General features: G+C 48.3%; 1 protein-coding gene across 1 annotated transcript in view; it reads right to left on the bottom strand.

Moving 5' to 3' along the window:
- SRRM4 (serine/arginine repetitive matrix 4) overlaps nucleotides 1-21,129 on the bottom strand; it is a 152,735-nt gene that overhangs the window by 42,607 nt on the left and 88,999 nt on the right. The window contains exon 2 of the mRNA XM_026015911.2: nucleotides 3,010-3,156. Within this exon, the coding sequence (XP_025871696.2) occupies nucleotides 3,010-3,156 (147 nt within the window). The remainder of the gene's footprint in view (nucleotides 1-3,009; nucleotides 3,157-21,129) is intronic.

Here is a 21,129-nt window from a genome sequence, read left to right as displayed (position 1 = left end):
CTTCTTTCAAGAACCCCAGGGTTCCAGGGAAGCAGATTTGGAAACCACTGTCTTCCACTCACATGTGAGTGATGGGGTAAGATGGAGAAAGACCTTGAATTTGGATAGATTTGAGGTCTGTGAGAAGGGGAAAATCAACCCCTTCAACAAATCCCAAATGCCTTTATCTAGGTAGGTCTCCATTGCCTCTACCTTTTTTCCTCCTCCTGTCCCTGTGCGCCTTGGTGTGCCCTTCCAGGAGGGCTGGAGGGCCAGAATAGTGTTTATATCAGCACACCACAGTTATATAAGCAGCAGTGAAATATGCAGAAGTTAAGTCTGTGCAGACATAGAGTGGTTTAGTACACGGTGGTCAAACCTACAGAGTATGCAACAATAAAGAATGTTGGCTTTAGAAGCTGACACACCTGCACTTACATTCCTGCTCCATTACCTCTTAGCTCAGCGACCTCTCTGAGTATCACTTTCATCATCTGTGACATGGAAATAAAACAGGAGACCTGTGTCCTAAGTTTGTCACAAAAAATGAGGACCTCACTCAGGTAACGTGCCCTGGTCTGGCACAGAGCAAGTTCATGTAAACGCCCTTTCTATTATTATAATTATGCATAATAACACTACTACTATATATTTATTTATTATATGCCAAGTGACTTTTTATTATGACTTTTAACATTGTCACCATTATTGTGTTTTTTATCACGTCGGAGAGTGGGTCTCAGATAAGAGAAGGGAGCAAGGCAATTCCACAACCAAAGGGACACTCTACGATCAAACTGACAACATGGCATCATTTTTCAGATTTTCGTGCCCAGAACTTGCTCTTCTGGCTCCTGAGGTGCTAGCCAGCATTTAAAGCACCTCTTGGGGCACCTGGGTGGCTCAGTTGGTTAAGTGTCAACTCTTGATTTGGGTTTAGGTTGTGATCTCAGGGTCTTGAGATTGAGCCCCGCATCTGGCTCTGTGCTGGGCATAGATCCTGTTTAAGATTTTCTCTCTCCTTATGTCTACCCCTGCCCCTGCCCTGCATTCCTGCCCCTTGCATGTGTGCACTCTCTCTCTCTCTCTCAAAAAAAACAAAACAAAACAAAACAAAAAATAAAGCACCTCCCATATTCTAGGCTCACTGTCAGGATCCGTACTTATGTGATCTAATTTAATCCTTATGAGAATTAGAGCTCAATATTCCCATTTTATAGTTGTGAAAACTGAGGCTCAGGAAACTAACTTGCTCTGTGTTGCCCAGTTGGTATGTAATGTGACTCTATGTTTTCAAAGTACGAAATGGGTAATATTTTCAAAGTACGAATTCTCCCCTCTCTCTCCATCTCCCTCAGCCTCACATGAAAACCACTTTGTTTTGTTTCCTGGAGACCATTCTAAAGATCTGATAATGACCTTCACTTTTCTAAGCTGACAGGACTTCACTGTTTCTCCCCTGTTGAAATCAGAGCCTAAATAAAGCCTGCAGCCAAGATGGTAGCCTGGGTGGAGGATCAGACTTCATCTGTGAGAACCACGCTGGCTTCCCAAACCACTTCTTCAGAATTCGGGTTCTTAACTAGACAACCTTGTTCATTGGCCCCAGAAGTCTATGAATTCTCTGAAATGGTACGTGGAATTGGGGGAGTATTTCTGGAGTATATACACTTTCTCTGGGGGGCAGCACTCTTAGCTTCCATGTAATTCTCAAATGGGTGCCTAATATGGTTTAGAACCTCTGCCTTAGGAAACCAAGAACTCCAGGATACAAGGAGAGAATCTGGACCAGATTAGGGGTCTTCAGGCTAATCTTGACCCTGCCACCTATGTTTTTCAGTTTCCCTATCTGTAAAATGGCTTGACACCCTCTGATTCAACAGGAAGAGGCAGGGATTATATCTGGGGCACTCTGCTGGCAAGCACACTATGTTCATTTTCCTCCTGTCCCTGATGGGGTAGATACAAGCCCAGGGCAGCACGAGAGGGGCAAGTTAGTTTGAGGACTAGGAATAAAGCTTCCAACCAGCTGGTGAAGCCAGATTATAAAGACAGTGCTGCCAACAAAATTGATTCTCTAGAGGCCAAAGACAGACTAGGCTTTATGTATGCACGGTGCAAAATTTAAAAATAGAAGTCAGGGGATAGATTGGCTTTTTCATTAGCATCGATGTATAATGTGGTAGATGTTAGTCTAGGATTTAAGATCAGAGAGACCGTAGTTCAAAATTCACTCTGCCACTTACTGGTTGCTATATTTTGGGCAAGTCACATTACCTCTCCGAGCCTCAGTAAAATGTTGTGTCTTCAGATGGCAGCACAGTGCCTGTCACTATTGGGTGCTAAAGCCATCTTGGCCGAATAACTGAATTTAAGGAATGAATGCAAAGATCTGGATCTTAGGAGACAGATGTGGGCTGAAATCATGACTTGGGAATCAGTGGCTCATAGAGTCATTAAAATGGACAGGAACTAGCTCTCTCATTTGAGACAGGGGCCCCCAGGCTGAATCTAGCCTTTTTTTCATAAATAAAGTTTTCTTGAAATACATCTATGCCCCTTTGTTTACATATGGTCTGTGGCTGTTTCGGTGTTATGATGGCAGGACTGAGTAGTTGTGGCAGAGACCATCTGGTCCTCAAACTTAAATTATTTGCTATCAGGTACTCTACAGAAAAAAATCTGCTTTTTCTTTTTTTTTTTTTTTTTGAAAAGATTTTATTCATTCATGAGAGACACACAGAAAGAGGCAGAGACATAGGCAGAGGGAGAAGCAGGATCCCTGCTGGGAGCCCAATGCGGGACTCAATGCCAGGACCCTGGGTTCACCACCTGAGCCAAAGGCAGACGCTCAACCATTAAGCCACCCAGGTGCCCCAGTTCGCTCATTTTTTATTGGATTTAAGCGTCTGAAAGAGGAACTTGGAAAGAAGTGGGTATGAAGAGTGACCAGAAAGACAAACTTCATTTCTTTATCCTTAACTTGAACTTCCTCACTGGACCAAAGAGAGGGTGGGGGTGGCATCTCACCTGCGTGCTCTGGCAGGACTGAGCTCCCGGCAGGCCTTGTCTCTCTCCCAGCTGTTGGTTCCCAAGGCCTCGGTGGCCAGATGCTGGCTCAGCTTCTCCGAGGGTCCATCCTGAGCTGGAACCAGAGGGCTGCTTTGGGGTTCTGTCCTACAGGGGAACAAACAAGGAGATGGAAATGTTAGGATATGATAGATTTTTTTTTTCTTTAAGGGAGAGAGAGTGTGTGTGTGTGTGTGTGTGTGTGTGCATGTGAGTGGGGGTGGGAAGGGGCAGAAACAGAGGGAGAAAGAGAATTTTAACTCAGAATTTTAATGACCCTGAGATTATGGCTTGAGCCGAAATCAGGAGTAAGAACCTTAACCAACTGAGCCATGCAGGCGCCCTAGAATATGACAAATTCTTAATGTTCATCAATCATTCACACACATCCTAATATTTCCCAACTTCCTTTGCACTTAGGTTGGGGCCATAAGAGATTATATCTGGCCACTGGTCTCTGGGTGAGAGTGACATGAGTCACGTCTGGCTTGAGGCAGTAAGGTTTGTGTGCTTTCTCCAGCTCTCTCTCCCTTTTTTGCAGTGACCTCGGAGGCCACATACCCCGAAAAGCGAAGCTTACTTGCTGGAGGAGAGACCTAAGCCACATCAGACTATGTATGTTAGAAATAAGCCTTCGTCAGGTTAAGCTGAGATTTAGGGGCTTGTTACTGTGGCATTGCCTGGCCTATCCTGACAGAACCACAGGGAGAGGCTGGAAACCAGTGTTTCACTTCCTTGTTCAAAGCAGAAGAGGAGGCCAAAGCATGATAGGATTAGTTTCAACTCCCTTCACCAGTTGTGTCCCATTTCCCTGCCTTATCTCTGTATGGAATGGATATCCCTGGATTCAATACTATTTTCACCATTTAGTAGATAGAGGACTCAGTTTCTCTGTTTTACAGTTTCCTCAATGGTAAGACAGGGAATAACATTAGTCCTTATGTTGTTGAATTGTCATGAAGACAAAATGAGATAACACAAAGCAAACAAAAAGGCCTTTCCATTTCCCTTTACCTCACTGTGAACCAAACCTCCACACTCTGGTGTCCTTAGCAGGTATAAGCCACCTACTTGGGATGCATGTATTTTGCATAAAGGCCTGAAGTGCCCTCCTCTGCCTCTGAGAAGAGTCCCAGGCAACTCTAGGAAATTACCTGAGTCCCACCTCCTTCTTTGAGTCCTCAAAAGAGGAAGGAGGTGCCGTGGGTACTCTGTCTTTGAAAACACTGTCACTCATACCTCTGGGCCCCCAACCAAGAAGAGTCGGGAGTTTGAGAGGCGCAGGTAGATTTGGCACCATCCAGTAAACTCGCCTCCCTCCTCACCCTGCAGAGTCCAGATCAAGCACTGATCAAAGGCATTAGGATTTCTCCTCCACCAAGCACCTGCAGCCAGTGCCTCAAGACTGGTTTTATGACTCAGGATGAATGCACCTGATAAGCCCCCTGCTCCTTAGGGCTGCCTAGAGAGCAGGCCAAACCCAGTCAATATTGAAGGAAGGGCAGCAAAACACATCCATCTCTGTCAGCTGCTGATCAGTGCATCTTTAGAAGCAGAGGTGAGAGATGCTGCAAGCCCAGGAGGGATGGGGATTCTTGTCCAGACCTCCTCACCACCAACTCTAGGCTTCCTGAACTTCGATCTTCCATACACCTCTCTGCCCTGCTTCTCTTACTGGGAGGGTTCCATTTCCATGCCTCCAGTCTATTCATGCGGAATGCTGCCCTGGATCTTCAAACCACTCAGAGCTTGCAATGTCTGCCTGGTCCCCAGCAAAGCTTGCCTCTTCCCATGGTTGACCTGGCCTGGGCTAACCTGTGTCCAGGCCAGTTCTAAGTGTGGGGCTGCAGAGAATAAGGGGGAGTGTCCTCTGTGATAATGGAGTTTACATTCGAGATGGAGATATAAGGACATACACAAGTAATAATATGACTTACTGGATGGTAATAAATTATGGAGAGAATAAGCCAGTGTAATGGGAAGGGGTGACTGTTCTTTCATAGAGAGTGTCAGGGAAGACCACTCTGAGGAAGTAATGGGATGGAGGTTTAAAGGATTAAGGACTAACCTTACAGTTTGTGGTGGTTTTAAAATGTGTTCACAGATTCTTTGACAGCCCTGCCATCAAAAGATGAAACCTAATTTCTCTCCCCTTCAGTACTGGCTGGGCTTAGTGATTCACTTTTAATGACTAGAAGGCAGTAGAAGTGATAGCGTGTGACTTCCAAGACTAGGTCACAAAGGCAGCCTCTGCCTCTCTCTGTTTGGATTGATCACTCGAGGGAAGCTGTCACCATGATGTGAGGACACTCAGGCAGCCCCGTGGAGAAGCTCTTGTGAAGAACAGCTGAGGCTTCCTGCCAACAGTCAGCACCAACATGGGCATGTCACCTCGGAAGTGGATCCTCCAGTCCCAGTGAAGCGTGAGATGACACTACCACCCTGGATGACATCTGACCACTGTCTCAATGTGAGATGGTCAGCCAGAGTCGCCTGGCCAAATTCCTGACTCACAGAAACTGTGAGACGTTATTTGTTGTTGTCCTAAGCCACAAGGATTTGGGGGGTAAATTTGTTGTCAGGTAATGTAGAAGTTTGCATAGGTCAACCTGCAGGAAGTGGGAAATGTGCTCTAGGCTGAAGAAATGGTAGGTTCAGAGACCCTTGGCATATATATATAATATATACAAGAAAAGGCAAGCAGGGCTAAAGTGGATAGAGGGGAGACCACGGACCAGGGTTCAGGTCTTGTAGGTCTTGTAGGTCTGTGGCTGAGATGGGAAGCCTTTGGAACAGAGGAGTGACATGGTCCAGCTTACATTTGGAAGCATCACTCCAGTCGCTTGAACAGAGAACAGAAGGGAGGGACGACAGAGACAGGGACACTAGTGTAACTGTCAAGGCTCTGATCAGTGGGTCAGGGATGAAGATGACAAGATGTGGTCAGGTTCTGATATTCGAAAGTAGAACTCGTATCATTTGCTGCTGGTTAAATGTGGGATGGGAGAGAATAGGGCATGGGAAGGGTCAAGGATGACTCCCTGGTTTTGAGCCTGAGCCACCAGCAGGGAGGAATCTCCACTGAAGAGGTGGAGACAGTGATGTTGGGAGCAGAGTTCTGGGGTGGCCTAAGGCCACCCCAGATGTGACAGTCCCGTTGCTACTATGACTCCTAATACACGCTGTTGACATCTGATTGTCTTCTCTCATGCTAGACTATGAGCTCTCTGGGGGTAGGACCACGTCTTACTGTCCCAGAGCCCGCTGTGTGGTAAACACTCAACATTTGTTTAATGAATAAATGAAAGAGCACATGCTTTGGCTAAAGAGAACATGCATCTGTTTCAACAAGGTAGAAAGGGCTTTTGCGATGCTTTGAGCTAATCCGTTCATGTTAGAGTTGATGGAGATAAATCAGCCAATGTCTTGGTCAACTCAGACAGCTCAGTCAATGCATTTTCTCTTCTACCCCGTATTTCTCTTAGAAAAGTGACCAGTGAACTTATCAATGTATGTGTATTGCCCAGAAGAGTGTTGAACTAGACATACACAAGAACAGAATTTTGGACTCTGGGGCATGATAGAAAACCATCACACAAATCTGTATCAAAGGCAAGCCCTCAATAGGAAAAAGAAAAAAAGAAAAAGAAAAACAAACTGATGTGAGCAATTTGGCAGTGAATGAATACATGATGAGTAAGTGCTGGCATTGTGTGGAAGGTCTCAGTGACTTCCGCTAATGGAGGGAGTGGAGGCATGGGTTATCTGCAGGGCAGGGACAGATGGGGGATGCTCTTGCCGGGCGCTGGGGGACAGGGCTTGGGGTGAGGACAGCGCCTCATCCATCATTGCCAGCATCAGGGATGAGCAAATCCTGATGATGGTTTGATGAGGAAAAGGTACAATGTGGTTGCTGCATTTATAAGCTGACACACCCTGACGTGTTCTCATTTTCTGTAGCCCTGGCTACACCATCCTGGCTATACAGACCACACCCCAGATTTTGTAATAAAACAAACAAAAAAAACCTGAACAAAACCAGAATTAATTCTTACCAGGCAGATAGGGAATTGTGAGGGAAGGAAGAAAGGAATTCTCCGTAATATCATAGAACTTTTAAGATCCTTTTTCAAGACGGTCTGACACTCTGCTTCTCTGCTTTCTTAAAAGTGAACGACTCAGACGCCATGTAGGCCCAGGTTTCTAAAACCTGGCACATTATCAAAGGCTCCCAAGAAGCTGTTAAAAATATAGACTTCTCAGTCCCATCCCAGCCATAATAAATACAAGTCTCAAAGGGGTGAAACCAGGAAATGCACGTCTTGAACATCCCTGGTGATCTTGCTTCCTCTGGATTAAGAGTAAATCCAAACTGATTACCAGGTAATCTGTACCAGGTACCCGATAAAAGGCTCTGGATGATCTGGCCTCTGCACCCATCTCCTACCCTTCTCTCTGTCTCTTACTCTCCTCCAGCCACATGGCTTCCTTGCTGTCCCTCACATGGAACAGGGCCTTTGCTCAGAGCCTTGGCCCTTTGTTCCCTCCACTTGGTATGCTGTTCTTACAGTTCTGTGCATGGCCACTTCATTCAAATGTCACCTTCTCAGAGAGGCTCTCTCTGACCTGCTCTGTGATTTTGCCCCTGTGTTCACTGTCTCCATCACAGTTGTCTGCTGTGCCTTACCCCTGGACATTCGTTACTATTTGAAATTACTGTTTTATATGTTTATTTGCTAACCATTGGTCTTCTGGACTCAGATGTGAGCTTCATGAGAGTGGAAACTCACCTTTTTTCTTGCCAATGAATCCCCAGGGACATAGTGCCTGGCATAGTGTGCCTTTTTTGCTCAATAAACAATTGTTGAATGAATGACTGGATGGATGGATGGATGGATGGATGGATGGATGGATGGATGATGACTGATCCCATGTGGGAACCATAGATCAGAGTCAACATGTCTCCTATGTATAAAGAAGCAGTAGTTCAGGGAAACGGGCCCATCTGATGTCACTCAGCATTTCAGTGAACTCAGACCTCAGCCATGGCACCCCCTCCTCCCTCATAGCCCCATCCTCTTTTCTCTCTCCGCCTCCCGATCTGCATCCTTACAGGGCTTTAAGAAAAATTTTATTTATTTAATTTTTCTATCTTTGCTGAGGAGTCCTGGCAGCTGCCTCGTTTTTACCACACAGCCCTTCGATGTTGCATAAAAAAGCACTTAAAAGGAGGGAAGATCTTCAGGGGACAGCTAAAACAGTGAAGTCAAGGGCCGCACACTCCACTTCACACAAGGAGGGAGGGGGCCATGCGTGCTGAATTCCTCAAGGCCTTCCAGCTCCGTTCCTGCTAATCAGCGACCTGGAGCTTAGATGCTGCTCTCCGTAGTCATGGCAACCAGCAGATTCCCAGCCTCTGATAAAAGTCAGGCCTGAACTTTCTACAAAACTCTCCAAGATGCCTGGCTCCCTAGCTGCTTCCCTGCTTCTCGCATCAAAGCACCCCGCTCTCAGCAAAGTGCTCAGTCAGCCCTGGGTTGGATACAGATTCTCATGCCTCAAGCACTAGATTGAGTTAAAGACCAATTGGGGAATCCGAGACAAAAACAGTGTTGGAGGAATAGGAATGGTCCCCAGCCCTGGCTCTCCTCTGTATAGAGTAGGGAAACTGAGGTCTTCAATAGTTGAAGTCCTTCAACTGAGGACTTGCCCAAAGCCACACGATGAGAGACTCCATCAGAGCTCTTTCCATGTCATGTAATTGTAGCAGCAGCCAGCATTTATCAAGCACCTGCTCTGTGCCAGACACAAGGACGGTCCGAGCACCATCTCGTTTAAGCTTCCACAGAAAGCTAGGAATAGGCATGGTCATCCCTACTGTACAGGTAGGAGAGGAACAGACCCAGGGATAGTAAAGTGGCAAGAACACTAGCTGCTCTGCTTGTTTATGAAAGAATCAACTGAAGAAAAAGGAGAGAGATCTGGAAAACACTTTGAAAATGTAAGGAAGTAATAAGTGGGAGGATAGGGTGAACCTTGGTAATTTCATCGCAAGACAGGGATTTGCTTTATGTGTTTGGAGTGGGGGCTATATCTCAAGTTTGGCTTGAATGTTATATTCCACAAATAGGAAGGGCATTTGGTCATTAGACTGGGGACACTTATTGCCTCCATCCCACAGCTAGCTTCTCCAGGGTGTTGAGTACTAATTCAGCGTCTCAGCTGATGCTGACAACTCTCTGTAAGGCACCCAGGTTAGTGAACTCCTCCCCATTACACAGATGAAGGCACTGAGACATGGAGAGACAAAGAGTCTTGCTTTCCATCCAAGGCTCATGCCCCGGCTTCTTGTCCTGTGCCTGCATTTAGGCCTGTGAATGATCCACCCTTGTCCCCCATACTTGGCCAGACACCTGCCACCTGCCTGTTTCAGGAGAGAATGAAGGCTCACACCCTCGGCTCATGAGTCCACCAGAAAGCTCAAGGCTTATCATGGGGCTGAGTCAGCCCACAAACAAGATGGATTTGGCTAATTTGTGCCTTGGTTCTTAGGGCTTCAGTCCTCGCCTAAGGTCTAGGTGCCAAGTCCTTTTCAAGGTTAATAAAGCCTGGTGAGGGGTGGGTAATCTGTGGAGGCTGTGGTTCTTTAAGCTTTGCTGTCATGGCTAGGAAAAGTATTGGAGCTTGGGAGAAGACTGGGGATTCCTGAGAGCCTCTGAGGGAGATGGCCCTGGAATCAGGGTCATTTGTGTTCATCCTGGTAGGAACAGAATAAGAAATAAGATTTTTTATGGAAGCTTGGCATGTCCTTCATTATGTCATTCATTTATGCAACAGCTGTTTGCTGAGCACCTACTTAGTATCAGATTTCAAGGACCGTGAAGTAACTAAGACTGGCTTCTGCTCTCAGCCTGAAAGGCAAGACAGATCCCTCTACTGGGAATTACAATACAGTACAGTGATCTCAGAGGGCCATGGAACCACAGAGAGAACACCTAATCCAGCCTGGGGAATGTGGGCGGATGGCCATGGAAGGTTTCCTAGAAAATGTATGGAAACTGGTTAGAAGAGTGGAGTAAGTAGCATTTAGAAAGAGGTCATGGCAGTTATCCGGATAAGACAGAGGGGCTGGAGGGGGGAAGCAAGAGTGGAAACTGGTTGATTTCACCAAGCAAAATGCCCATAAGGTCCATCCAGGTTGCCACAATGGCGGGGTTTCCTTCTTTTTTTGTGGCCGGGTAGTAATCCATTGTGTACACATAAGACATTCTCTTTACCCACCCACCCACTGATGGACACTGATGGTATTACCACGTCCTGGCTATTGTCGGTGATGCTACAAAGCATATGGGGTACAGGAGAAAAGAAGCTGAGACTGGGGAGGAGACCAGGGGCGGGGTCCTTCAGAGTCATGTGGAAGAGAGACAGGTGCTTCCCACCCCTTCCTTGCTCCTGAATCCCCTGGGGATCTTATTAGGCTGGAGGTGCTGACTCAGCAGGTCTGAGGTAGGGCCTATGCTTCTGTGCTTCTAACCGATGTGCAGGTGCTGCTGCGGCTCCAGGAACTGCACTTTGAATAACCAGATTGCAGATTTTATAAAGGATTCAGACCCGCCCCTGCAGGGTGGACTACACAGACACACACAGCCCTCTAGCGCACTCTCTCTTCCAGCAGGACGACAATGCTTGAGTTCAGCTCTCAGGGCTGAGAGTGTGTGAGTGTGTGAGCATGTGCGTGTGTGTGAGTGTGTGTGTGTGTGTGTGTGTGTGGTAAACACTCCTGTATATCAAAAATTGTCCAGGTCCCAAGTTCAGGTCAAGGGACGAAAGAACCATATGGAGAAAAATCAGCTCAGCACTTCTTACCCAGCTCAGTCAAGCGGGTCAGGCACCCAACATGCCTGGGTTGTGGACTCTCATCACTGAACACATCCATCCTCTGCCCTCCCATCAACCCCAAATTCAGCCAGTCATCTCTCCCTCCTCAGGCTGGCCTGCCGATTGCCGATTTGCCTAGTGAAAAGCGGCTGAGAGGGGGACATTTGATTCTTGGGACTGCCTGGAATGCAGGCTTCCCCCAACTTGGGAAATGGCCATATTCCAAAATGCTGTGGTTTTCCACTTGAATGGGCTGCAAAAAGTAATTAGGTGATGCTGAGAAAGTGCACAGGTCCTGGGATCCTACTGACCTGGGTTCAAGCCCTGATCCCACCCAGCTGGGTCACTTGAGACAAGAGTAACCTCTCTGGCTCCAGCCCAGGGCACCCTCAGAACCTTTCTACCAGCTTTCCCTGCAGACAGGGTTTAGAGTTCTCCATGGAGCATGAGAGGCTGACTATATTTTCTTGCCAGGGGAGGGACGTTGCTAGGTGAATCCCTTTGGGCATCATTATACCCACTGCTGGAGGAGGCACCAAGCAAGCAAGACCTGCTGGGAACAGGATAGAAGGCTCCAGCTCATGGTAGGAGGAGCCTTGGATTCAAGAGGCAAGAACAGTAAAGACTGGTCCCAAGAAGGGCCACCAGGGACTACTCACTTATTCTTCATTCAGTCACTGATTCAATAAATATTTACTGAGCACCTACTATGTGTAGGCCATGTTCTCAGCACCGAGCATATAACGGAGAACAAGGCAGAAACAATCCCTGTTTGGTGGAGCTTGCATTCTACTGGGATAGGCAGAGGGAGGGGGAGCAGAAAACATGTATAACTAAGTGGTAAATACAGAGGCTATCGGAAGTTGCAAAGAGAAGAGAAATGGAGGATAAAGAAAAGTGGGGATGCTACTGGGAGAGGGCTGGAATTTTAAATGCACTGAAACTAGAGCTGAGTGAGTAAGGGGAACAAAATCTGAGAGGGGAAGGCGTCAGAGAGGTAACAAGGGACCAGATCACGGACAGGCTGGTGGACTACTGCAAGAATTTGACTTTTTCTCTTAGTGAAATGAGAAGCCATTGGAGGGTTCCAAGAAGAAGAATGATGAGATCTGATGTAGGCTTTACAGGGTCTCTCTGGGGGCTTGATGAATGCAGTGCGCAAGGGAGCCGGGATAAATGTAGGAGGACCAGCTGAGATTGTTGCAACCACCCACCTGAGAAGATAGTGGCTGGGGTCAGTGTTGTCACTGCCATAATGGTGAGAAGTGGTCAGATTCTGGACACAGACTGAAGTTGGACTCAGCAGAGTTTGCTCATGGATTGGATGTGGAAGTGAGAAATAAAGGGGTCTAGAGTGACTCCAAGGTTTGGCTCTGAGCAATAGAGAGGATGGAGTTGCTGGCTACTAAGCAGGTGAAGATGGGTGTTTGGGATGCTAATTAGACACCCAAGTGGAAATGACAGGTAGCAGTTCAATGCCCAAGACTAGAGTTCAAAGAAAACATTAGTGCTGGGGAGGTGCCTCTAAGAGATGTTGGCATTTAGATGGCATTTAAGGCCGTGTGATCAGATCTTCTTGGGGGTAACATGGAGTACCTCACTAGAGTGAGGCAAGAAGCTGAGGAAGTAGATAAGCTCTGTGCCAGTGAGGTTTTAGAACAACAGGATGGCTCAAGAGGACTGTCCCAGCCTTGTGGACTGGCTCTTAAAATACACAGTTGACTATTGAGCAACACACGGATTGGGGGTGCCAGCCCCGTGCAGTCGAAAATTCATGTATCACTTTTGACTCTCCCCAAACTTAACTACTAGCAGCCTGCTGCCACGGATAACATAGTCACATATCTTGTATGTTATATGTATTATTCACCATATTCTTATAACAGAGTAAGCCAGAGAAAAGAGAATGTTGTTAAGAACATCATGGGGAGGGGAGGTATCTGGGTGACAGCTGGTTAAGCATCTGCCTTCAGCTCGGGTCATGATGCAGAGTCCCGGGATTGAGCCCCACATTGGGCTCCCTGCTCAGGGGAGCGCCTGCTTCTTCCTCTCCCCCTGCCTCTCCCCTGCTCACATTCTCTCTCTTGCTCTCTCTCTCTCTCTCAAATAGATAAATAAAATCTTAAAAAAAAAAAAGAACATAAGGACAATACATTTACGGTACTCTGCTGTATTTATTGAAAAGAATCCACATAGATGTGGATCCTGTGCACTTCAAACCTGGGTTGTTCACAGGTCCGCTGTGCTTATAACGTGTCTGACTCCTCCTGTTCATTCATTCCTCAGCTATTCATTAATTCACTCATCTGCTAAGCATCATTTTACTTCTGGTAGAGGGTCATTTCAAAATGCTCCAGACATGCTCCTTCCCCCAAGGAGGCCTTCCTCAGAGTCCAGAGGAAGATGTGGGTCGGGTTCATGGGAAACTCTCAGGAGCCAGAGTGACCCAGGGAAGAAGGGAAGAAGTCCTAAGGAGAGCGAGGGCAAGGTTGGAGGACATCTGCAGGGAGCGGGCAGGGTGACGGGTCTAGGGAGGGTTGGTAGAGCATGGTGATCAGATTCATCAAACAGACTCTCCTGGCCGCTCCCCAGCTGGGTGACCTTGGGCAAATCTCTTCACCTTTCTGGTGAAACACAAACTGTATGCACCTCAGAGGGCTGTCACGAGAATAAAATGGCATGATGTATGCTCGGTGCTCCATGGCGGTCCTTTAAATACCAGCCACACTTTCCAGGGCAGGTCACGTTGTTCTCCAGCCTCACTGCTGATTCTGATCCCCTGTCCCCAGATGGCCAAAGGCAAAGGATTCTGGGAAGAGGAAGGACAGGGAGGTTGGCGTGCCCTTGAGCATCTTAGGAGTTCCTCCCTACACTGGGACCTTGCCTCTCTACCATCAAGCGAAGTGGCTACTTCAGAACCCAGCGATAGCCCATTCCATGCCATGTCCAGGCATCTTTCTCTCTCAACAGCCCAGGGATGACTTTGTCTCTCCTTGTTGTCCCAGAACCACCCACTGGAGTCTTTCATCAGCTAGAACTACAGTTGGGGGGGCGGGCATGGGGCTTCTGAGAGTTTGGTGCAATTAGGACTCTGTGTTCCTGCGCACACACACACACACTCACACGTGTGCACGCACGCCTCCTTCCCCGGGCTGAGGTTTGGAAGAAAATTCCTAACAAGCAGAGAGTAAAGCTGCCACTGAAATCTGCAGAGAGGACAGAACAGACAAGCCACAAATCTCGATGGCAGGCGGCGAGCAGGCGGTGAGCTCCTGAGGTCTGGGCTCGTTAGTTTTAAAATAACACAGCAGAGCAGTGAGATAAAGGGCTTCAGTGGGGGAAGCTGTCAGACACCTCGCCTCACACTGCTGGAACCACCCGAGGGGCCCCATCTCTCCTCCTGGGTTACAGAAACACAGACTGCCAGCCGGGGTGGGGGCTGTGCGGCCAGATCACAGTCAGAGCTTGTCAGACGTAGGCCAGGCCTTGGAGGACTTTGAGCCCAAGCCTGGAGCAGTGGGGGTCTGGGGAGGCTGGGTGCTACATTCAGAGACCCTCGACAGATGAGGAGCTGAGCAGGGCCCACCACTCGGTTCCTTTGCTGCTGTACCGGATGCTCTTGGCCACCTACAAGGTGGATGGGAATAGGAATATTGGTTGCAGATGCCTCACAGGTGGCCCTTTGCAGAAGGTTATGCCAACCCCCCAGGGGAGGGGGTGGTAGGAAGGCAGCCCACAGCTGATGACTAAGTGACCTAGAAGTCCCAGAGACCTGCCCCCTTGCCTCAAGGTAGCAGCAACTCTAGGCTGCGATCCACACTCCAGAGCCCTCCCTGGGAGCAGGCTGAGGCTACACTGGGGGAAACCACACTTTCCCTCTGCTTTCTGCTCCTGCCCTAACCCACTGCCTCACCTCCTTTCTCATGAGAGCATACCCTCAGTAGGTCACATGCACCCCACCCTTTGTCTCGGGCTTTGTCTCTTGTGAATTCCATCAAAGACGTAGACCCCAGACCAAGTTTTTCCTCTGTCAAACTACGCTATGCAAAAGCAATGGTCGGGGAAGTACTGTATTTTTCAGATGGACATGGGTTTGAATCTCTGCTTTGCTACTTCCGGGGTGTGTGACCCACAGGAAGTTAAATTTACTATCATCAGGCCTTAGTTTTCCCATCTGAGGATGGCAAATGTTAATGGGGGTTGTTCATAGTACCTGCCTCATAAGGTGGGTGTAAAACGCTTAGCATATTTCCCAGGTACCTAAGAAATGCTCAGGATATGTTATTTGATGATGACGACGATGATGACGATGGTGATGATGAAGATGGAGCCCCAAGGGCGAGGTTGGTCCCTGAGAACTCCACCAAGCAGCAGAAAGCTCTCAGAAGACTCCGCCCCTGCAGCTTCAGCACCAATGGCCAGCGGGTTCTCAATCCACACCCTTCCATCCACCAGCGCCCCCTCCTTTAGGCTTGTCCCAGAGGCCCCATCCTTTGCCATCATGGTTCTTCTCTGACAAAGGATTCCCTGTGGGAGGGAGGGACCTCTGGAGGGAGCAGACGTCTGGCTTTACACAGAAGTGGCCATTTCTCAATGCCAGCTCAGGCATCCCGCTGTCCCACCTGTAGGAAATGGCTCCTCCACAGTAATTCTGATTAAAGAGTTGATGGGAAAGGTCTGTCCCTCCACTGGGACTTTTATCTGCTTTTTAAAAGTCAAACCCATTACTGCAGGATTGCGGGTTTATTAGGGAGCTTTATCTTTATTAGGCAGTCAGTTTTGTGATGATTGCCCTCCAACTCTGATGGGTTCCACTCAGCTCCGGGAGGGCTTGGGCGCAGGGGTGGGTTGTGGCAGGGACACATCTCAGGAGGTGCCAGGGGATCTTGGGACAGCCCCTCCCTAGCACACTGGCAGAGATCTTTCTAAGCTCCGAGGTTTAGCTCGGGGCTCATGGTCCACGGGGCTCATGGTCCAAGGGCAGCGACTGACCAACCAGGAGCCACCCAGAGCTTTGGAATTGGGCGGCCCGGAGCTCAGAAGCTGGTTCTGCCATTTTCAAGCTGTGATCTAGGACAAGTCACTTCATTTCACTTCTGCAGAACAGGGTTAATGATACTGTCCAGCTCGTAGAGATGATGCGCGTAAAGTGCGTAACACCATTCCTGGTGCAGAGTAAGCACTTAATCAATGTTAGCTGTCACTGTAATTGTAATTATTCATTGTAAATAGACTTGGGGACACAGATGCCTGAATCTCTGTCTTTGCTCTAGCTGATCCCTCTACCCGCAGTGCCCTCTCTTCCTTTCTCTATAAAAAGAAACCCACCCGTCCTTCCAGGTTCAGCTCAATGAGCTCACCCTCGTTTTCTGACCCTTACTGCCCATACTCCTGAGGGAGCACATTCTTTACTTCACCATGTTTCAGGGACTCTTGGTAAATCCCTCCAAGATATTACAGCATGACCTTGAGCAAAGCCTCCCCTCTCTTTGAGCCTTGGTTTCCCTTTTTTAAAAATGGGGATAAAACCTCATCTATTGAGGTGGTTGTGGAAAATATATGAATGAATATTAGACTAAGTAGAGTGTCAGATTATTGTTAACTATTGTTGCAACTATTACTGAAAGAGATTTGGTAGCTCCAGTATGAGAAAGAAGTTCTGCTTGGTGAGGAGCCTTATGGCTTAATCCTTTCCCTCTCATTTTTGAGGAGTGCATAGCTTCTAATCTGCCGGGAATAGCTTGGGACCCTGAAGGCCAGCTCCAGTGACCTCTACAGAACCTGTCCAATTACAAGATTTTTGTAAATCAGAATCTTTCTTGGGTCTAAATTGTCCCTAGCTTCTGACCTTTTTCTGAACACACTGGGGATGGGACAGTAGGGGTCTGAACCCACTAACATGACCCGTTAGCCCCCAATTTAAGGATGAGAGTTGTCACCTACAAACGCATCTTCTCGGTGCCTAAGCTGAAGCCTGGGCATGCTGACTTCTCTAAGTCACTGTGTTTAAAGACATGGGATCTCACATTTATTGAGCACCTATGATGTGTCAGGCACTTCATCAGGCTTTTAAAACTCACTATTTCATTTAAGTCCTACAATAAAACTTTGGGGGTGGGTATTGTAAGGGTTGGTTTTAGATGAGAAAACACAAGTTCAGAGAGGCCTAGCGACTTGTCTAAGGACACAAAGCAAGCAAGTGAGGGAACCCAGAGTTCTCAAGGAACTGTGGCTGGGTGTCCCTGGTCTCTGGACTGAGTATGGGTACGTGTTTACCCAGCTTTGGGGGTAACCATGTCCCTTTCTTCTGCTGACCATGTCTTTGCCTCTCCTATGCTGACTGGTGTTCTGTCCTCCTATTTCCTCGCCTGCACCCGGTTCCTCGGCTGCTGTCTGCAGTCTATTGACCGAGACACTCAATCAATCAGCCAGCTTGCTCCGACAGCTAAAAAACACCCCGTCGACCAATTTCCCCTCCAGCGCCTTTCCGCGGACCATGAAACCTCACTAATTTGGAATTTGCAATGATTTCTGACACAGAACCTGCATTTCTCATTCCGGTAAAAAACAGTCTGAATGAAATGTCATCACAGGAACCCCTGGGGGGTTTTGAGCAAGGTCCCAGCAGCCAAAAGGCCCTTTTTGCCACTTCCTCCCTTTTGTTCTTGCTCCTGATTTCTTCCATCAGTATCCATTTTTATGTTGGATTCTAACTGACAGCACCATTATAAATGCTACCATTACCAATAATAACAGTGGCTATTCACGGAGCACCAGCTATGTGCCAGGCACTGTGCTAGGGGCTTTGCATTTGTTTACTCTGCCAAATATTCACCTTAATTCCTTGGGGTTGGTACAAAGAAACTAAGGCAAGAGGAGAATCCACTAAAAGGTGGGAGAGAGGGAATTTGAACCCAGACAGTCTACTTCCAGAATCCATGGTCTTAACCCTTAAATAAAACATAGTGCCTTTGGCACCGGGCACTGTGGGGGCCGTCTGTGAACCCCGTGAACCCCAAAGTGCCTCCTGCTTTGGGTTTCTGAAAGCATTATGCAATGAGACAAGATAGCTCTGTGTCCTACAGCTGCATGATGGATGTCAACATCCAGGGTCAGCAGTAGTGGAAAAGCTGCCTCCTCACTCCACCACCAGGAGCAGTCCTGAAAGACACACAGCCTTCAAAAGAAACTGGTGGCAAGAAGTCTGAGAAGGATCTTTCCTAGGTTCAAAATCCTGTTTGAGAGTGTTGGTTGCCCTTAGGGACACACCACTGACCCAGAGCTCTGGTTTCTTCCTATAGATATTTTGCTATATGCTGGTGGTAGAGATGAGAAACACACAACCAGAAAGCTATACACTGTCCCACTCAGACCTTCCTTGTGCAAAGGTCCTGTGGCCTCCTTTCACATAAGTCCAGAGTGGATCTGCCTTTGTAGATTTGCAGTAGGGCATCCTCCTTTTCATGGAGGGAGACATTGGTCACTCAGATTGCTTTAGGAATACGGTTTGAGTGGGAAAGAAAGATACACTATTAAAAAAATCATTGAAATGTTTTGATCCTACCAATTACCCATTGAGCTGGTATAGACTGAACCTTGGTTCCCTGAACAAATCTCTCAGCCCCTGGTGGTGGGACCTGAGGCCAGAGACAAGTGTAGCCTGCAGGACTGAAGCACAGATCTTAAGACCAGTCCAACACTCCTCAGACGTAATGATGCTGCCTTCCTAGGAAGTGCATATTCGTGGTCACATTTTTACTTGCACCCAGGAACACATAAAATGGGTCCAGATGTGTGTGTGTGTGTATAAGGCAGGGTGAAGCCTGGACCAAGATGTTCTCTGTATCAAGATGCATCATGTGGCAGGGTCAATTATGTCTAGAGTGGCCATGTAACTCATTGTCCAAACCAGGACCCTGGGGATTAAAATGGGCGCTGACGGTAAGTGTCTCAGAGGGTGTATGGTCATCCTAGTCATCTCCTATTTCTGATCATGAGTCTTGAGTGACAACTGCCCCCTCCACGTCTCCTCCCGAAGGGCCTCTGGCACCTCAAACCAAACCTGTGCAAGCCTCACTGCCCCCACCATCCTCCCCCAGCTCCCCCTTCCACCTTCTCATCCAAGCACTGACCTAGCCATCACCGTGGACACCCCTCACATCTGACCCTTCTCACTCCAGGGTGCCCCGGTACCCATCTTCTCTCCACCTGCTCTGGCACCCACCCCGCGCCGGGGTCCAAGGCCTCTTCATCTCTTGCCCAGACAACAGTGGCTGCATCTTCTGTCACCCTGGCCCTGTCCAGCCCACTCTCCATGCGGCAGGCAGGGTCATTTTCCAGACACAAGCTTGAACACGTAGCTCCCTTCTGCGGAGCCCTGAGAAGCAAGCCCTCCCTCTCGATGTGGTTCTGGTGGCCTTCAAGGCCCAGAGCGGTGCTCTCCAGGTATGTCATGGTCTGAGGCTTCTTGGCCACTGTGCTTAATTAAACCTCCTGAAGTACTTGTAGGGTCCCTGCCTCCTGGTGATCTGTCTGCCAGATGCAACTAAGGACGTAGCCTGGCGCCAGACCGCTGGTTCAAACCCTGGTCTTGCCACTCTTTGAGCTTGGACAATTGACTTCCCTTCTCTGGGCCTTCCTTCTTCATCTGTAAGACGTGGATAGTGATGGTATAGGTACTATACTATTGGGTTATGTCATGGATTAACACTGCATATATGTAAAGCTCTTGGACCAGTGCCTGGCACACACAGTAAGTGCTCTGTGTTTACTAAGAAATGACCCCTCTTATCTTGCCTACTTTATCTTGAGGGCCTCTTGTCCATTTTTCAGATTTCAGCTTAGAATGTCACCTCCTCTGGGAAGCCTTCCCAGACTGCTAAGCGTGTTGTGTTCCTTCTCTATGTTCATAATACCCTTCCATTGCAGTCATCTATTTAATTCTCTGTCCCCCTGCCCTGACCAGACTGTGAGTCCTTTGAGGCAGAGCCCGAGCCTTTTACTGCATTGTATCCTCAGCACCCAGGCGAGTGCCAGGCCCATGGTGTATCTTCAATAAATATTGGTTGGATGGGAGAACTGAATGGATAAATAGCCTAATCAAGCCAGTGGCTACAGACAGCCTTCTTGGGAGAGTTTCTGAGTCCCAGGACACCGATATTTGTAACAGATGTCTCTCCAGGATAGGCATGTACAGAAAGGCAGCCAGGTTTCCCCTGAGGACACTGCACATAGAAATGGCATGTGGCTCTCCCCCTGGTTTCCTGCTGCAGATGTCCATCCGTTCCACCTTCCAAAAATGAGCCCCTCCACTCCAGGGTAAAGAGGAAAAACTGAATCCCAGAGCTTGGTGTCCAGGAGTCCCCACCTGTACTGACCTCCCTCTGCTGTCCTCCAGATGTCCCCTCCCCTCCCACCCAGTCAGCCTTTCTGAACTCAGAGGCCAGGGTTTGAATCCCAGCTTTGCCACATACTAGTTATAGGGCCTTGGGAAAACACATTCATCTCTGTTCCTGGTTTCCCCATCTATAAAATGGAATGTGTAATAGTGCCTACATCACAGGGCTGTGGTGAGGTCACACATTTTGTGATGTGCCCAGTACATGACAAGAGTGCCACAGCGCTTTTCAAGACTTTAAAAACAATGATTCCAAATTCCATGTCTTGTTCATGCTGTGCTGCCCACTTCCGAAGCCCTCTCCCCATGTCCCTACACAGCCATGTCCTACAGGGTGCATTTCTCTGTGTGTCTGGATGCTCCAGCTGCTCTTATATTCTCTAGTGAAGATCCAAGGCTGCAGGAGACACCTGGCAAGATCTGGGCGTCTGCATTGTCAACTCGGCTCTGTCTAAACACAGTGGGTTTGAGCCCTTTTCTGAAGCACCAGCTGGCCAGCAAATGTCCCTGGGCCATCTTGGGCATGGGACCACTCTCTTAACAACCAGCCTTAGAGAGAAGGACTAAGGGTCATGTATTAGTGATGTGATGCCAGGAAGCTCTGGTAGGCAGGCGAGGAGGCGAGATCAGGGAGGAAGGAGCCACTAACAGGTGTGTTGTCTAGCCAGCCTCCACTGCGGGTGCCTGGGGCATCATCCCGCCGCGGAACCCTGGAACCAGCAGACCACACGATCCCATGTTATTCTACCCAAGGCACCTCGAGTCTTTATTCTTCAACTCTTAGCAGTCATGGTCGAAGGCTGCTG

The sequence above is a fragment of the Vulpes vulpes genome, chromosome 10 (assembly GCF_048418805.1).
Source record: "Vulpes vulpes isolate BD-2025 chromosome 10, VulVul3, whole genome shotgun sequence".
In the NCBI taxonomy this organism is placed as follows: domain Eukaryota; kingdom Metazoa; phylum Chordata; class Mammalia; order Carnivora; family Canidae; genus Vulpes; species Vulpes vulpes.
Note: the sequence above shows the minus strand (reverse complement) of the source record. Positions and strands in the feature narration are given on the sequence as shown.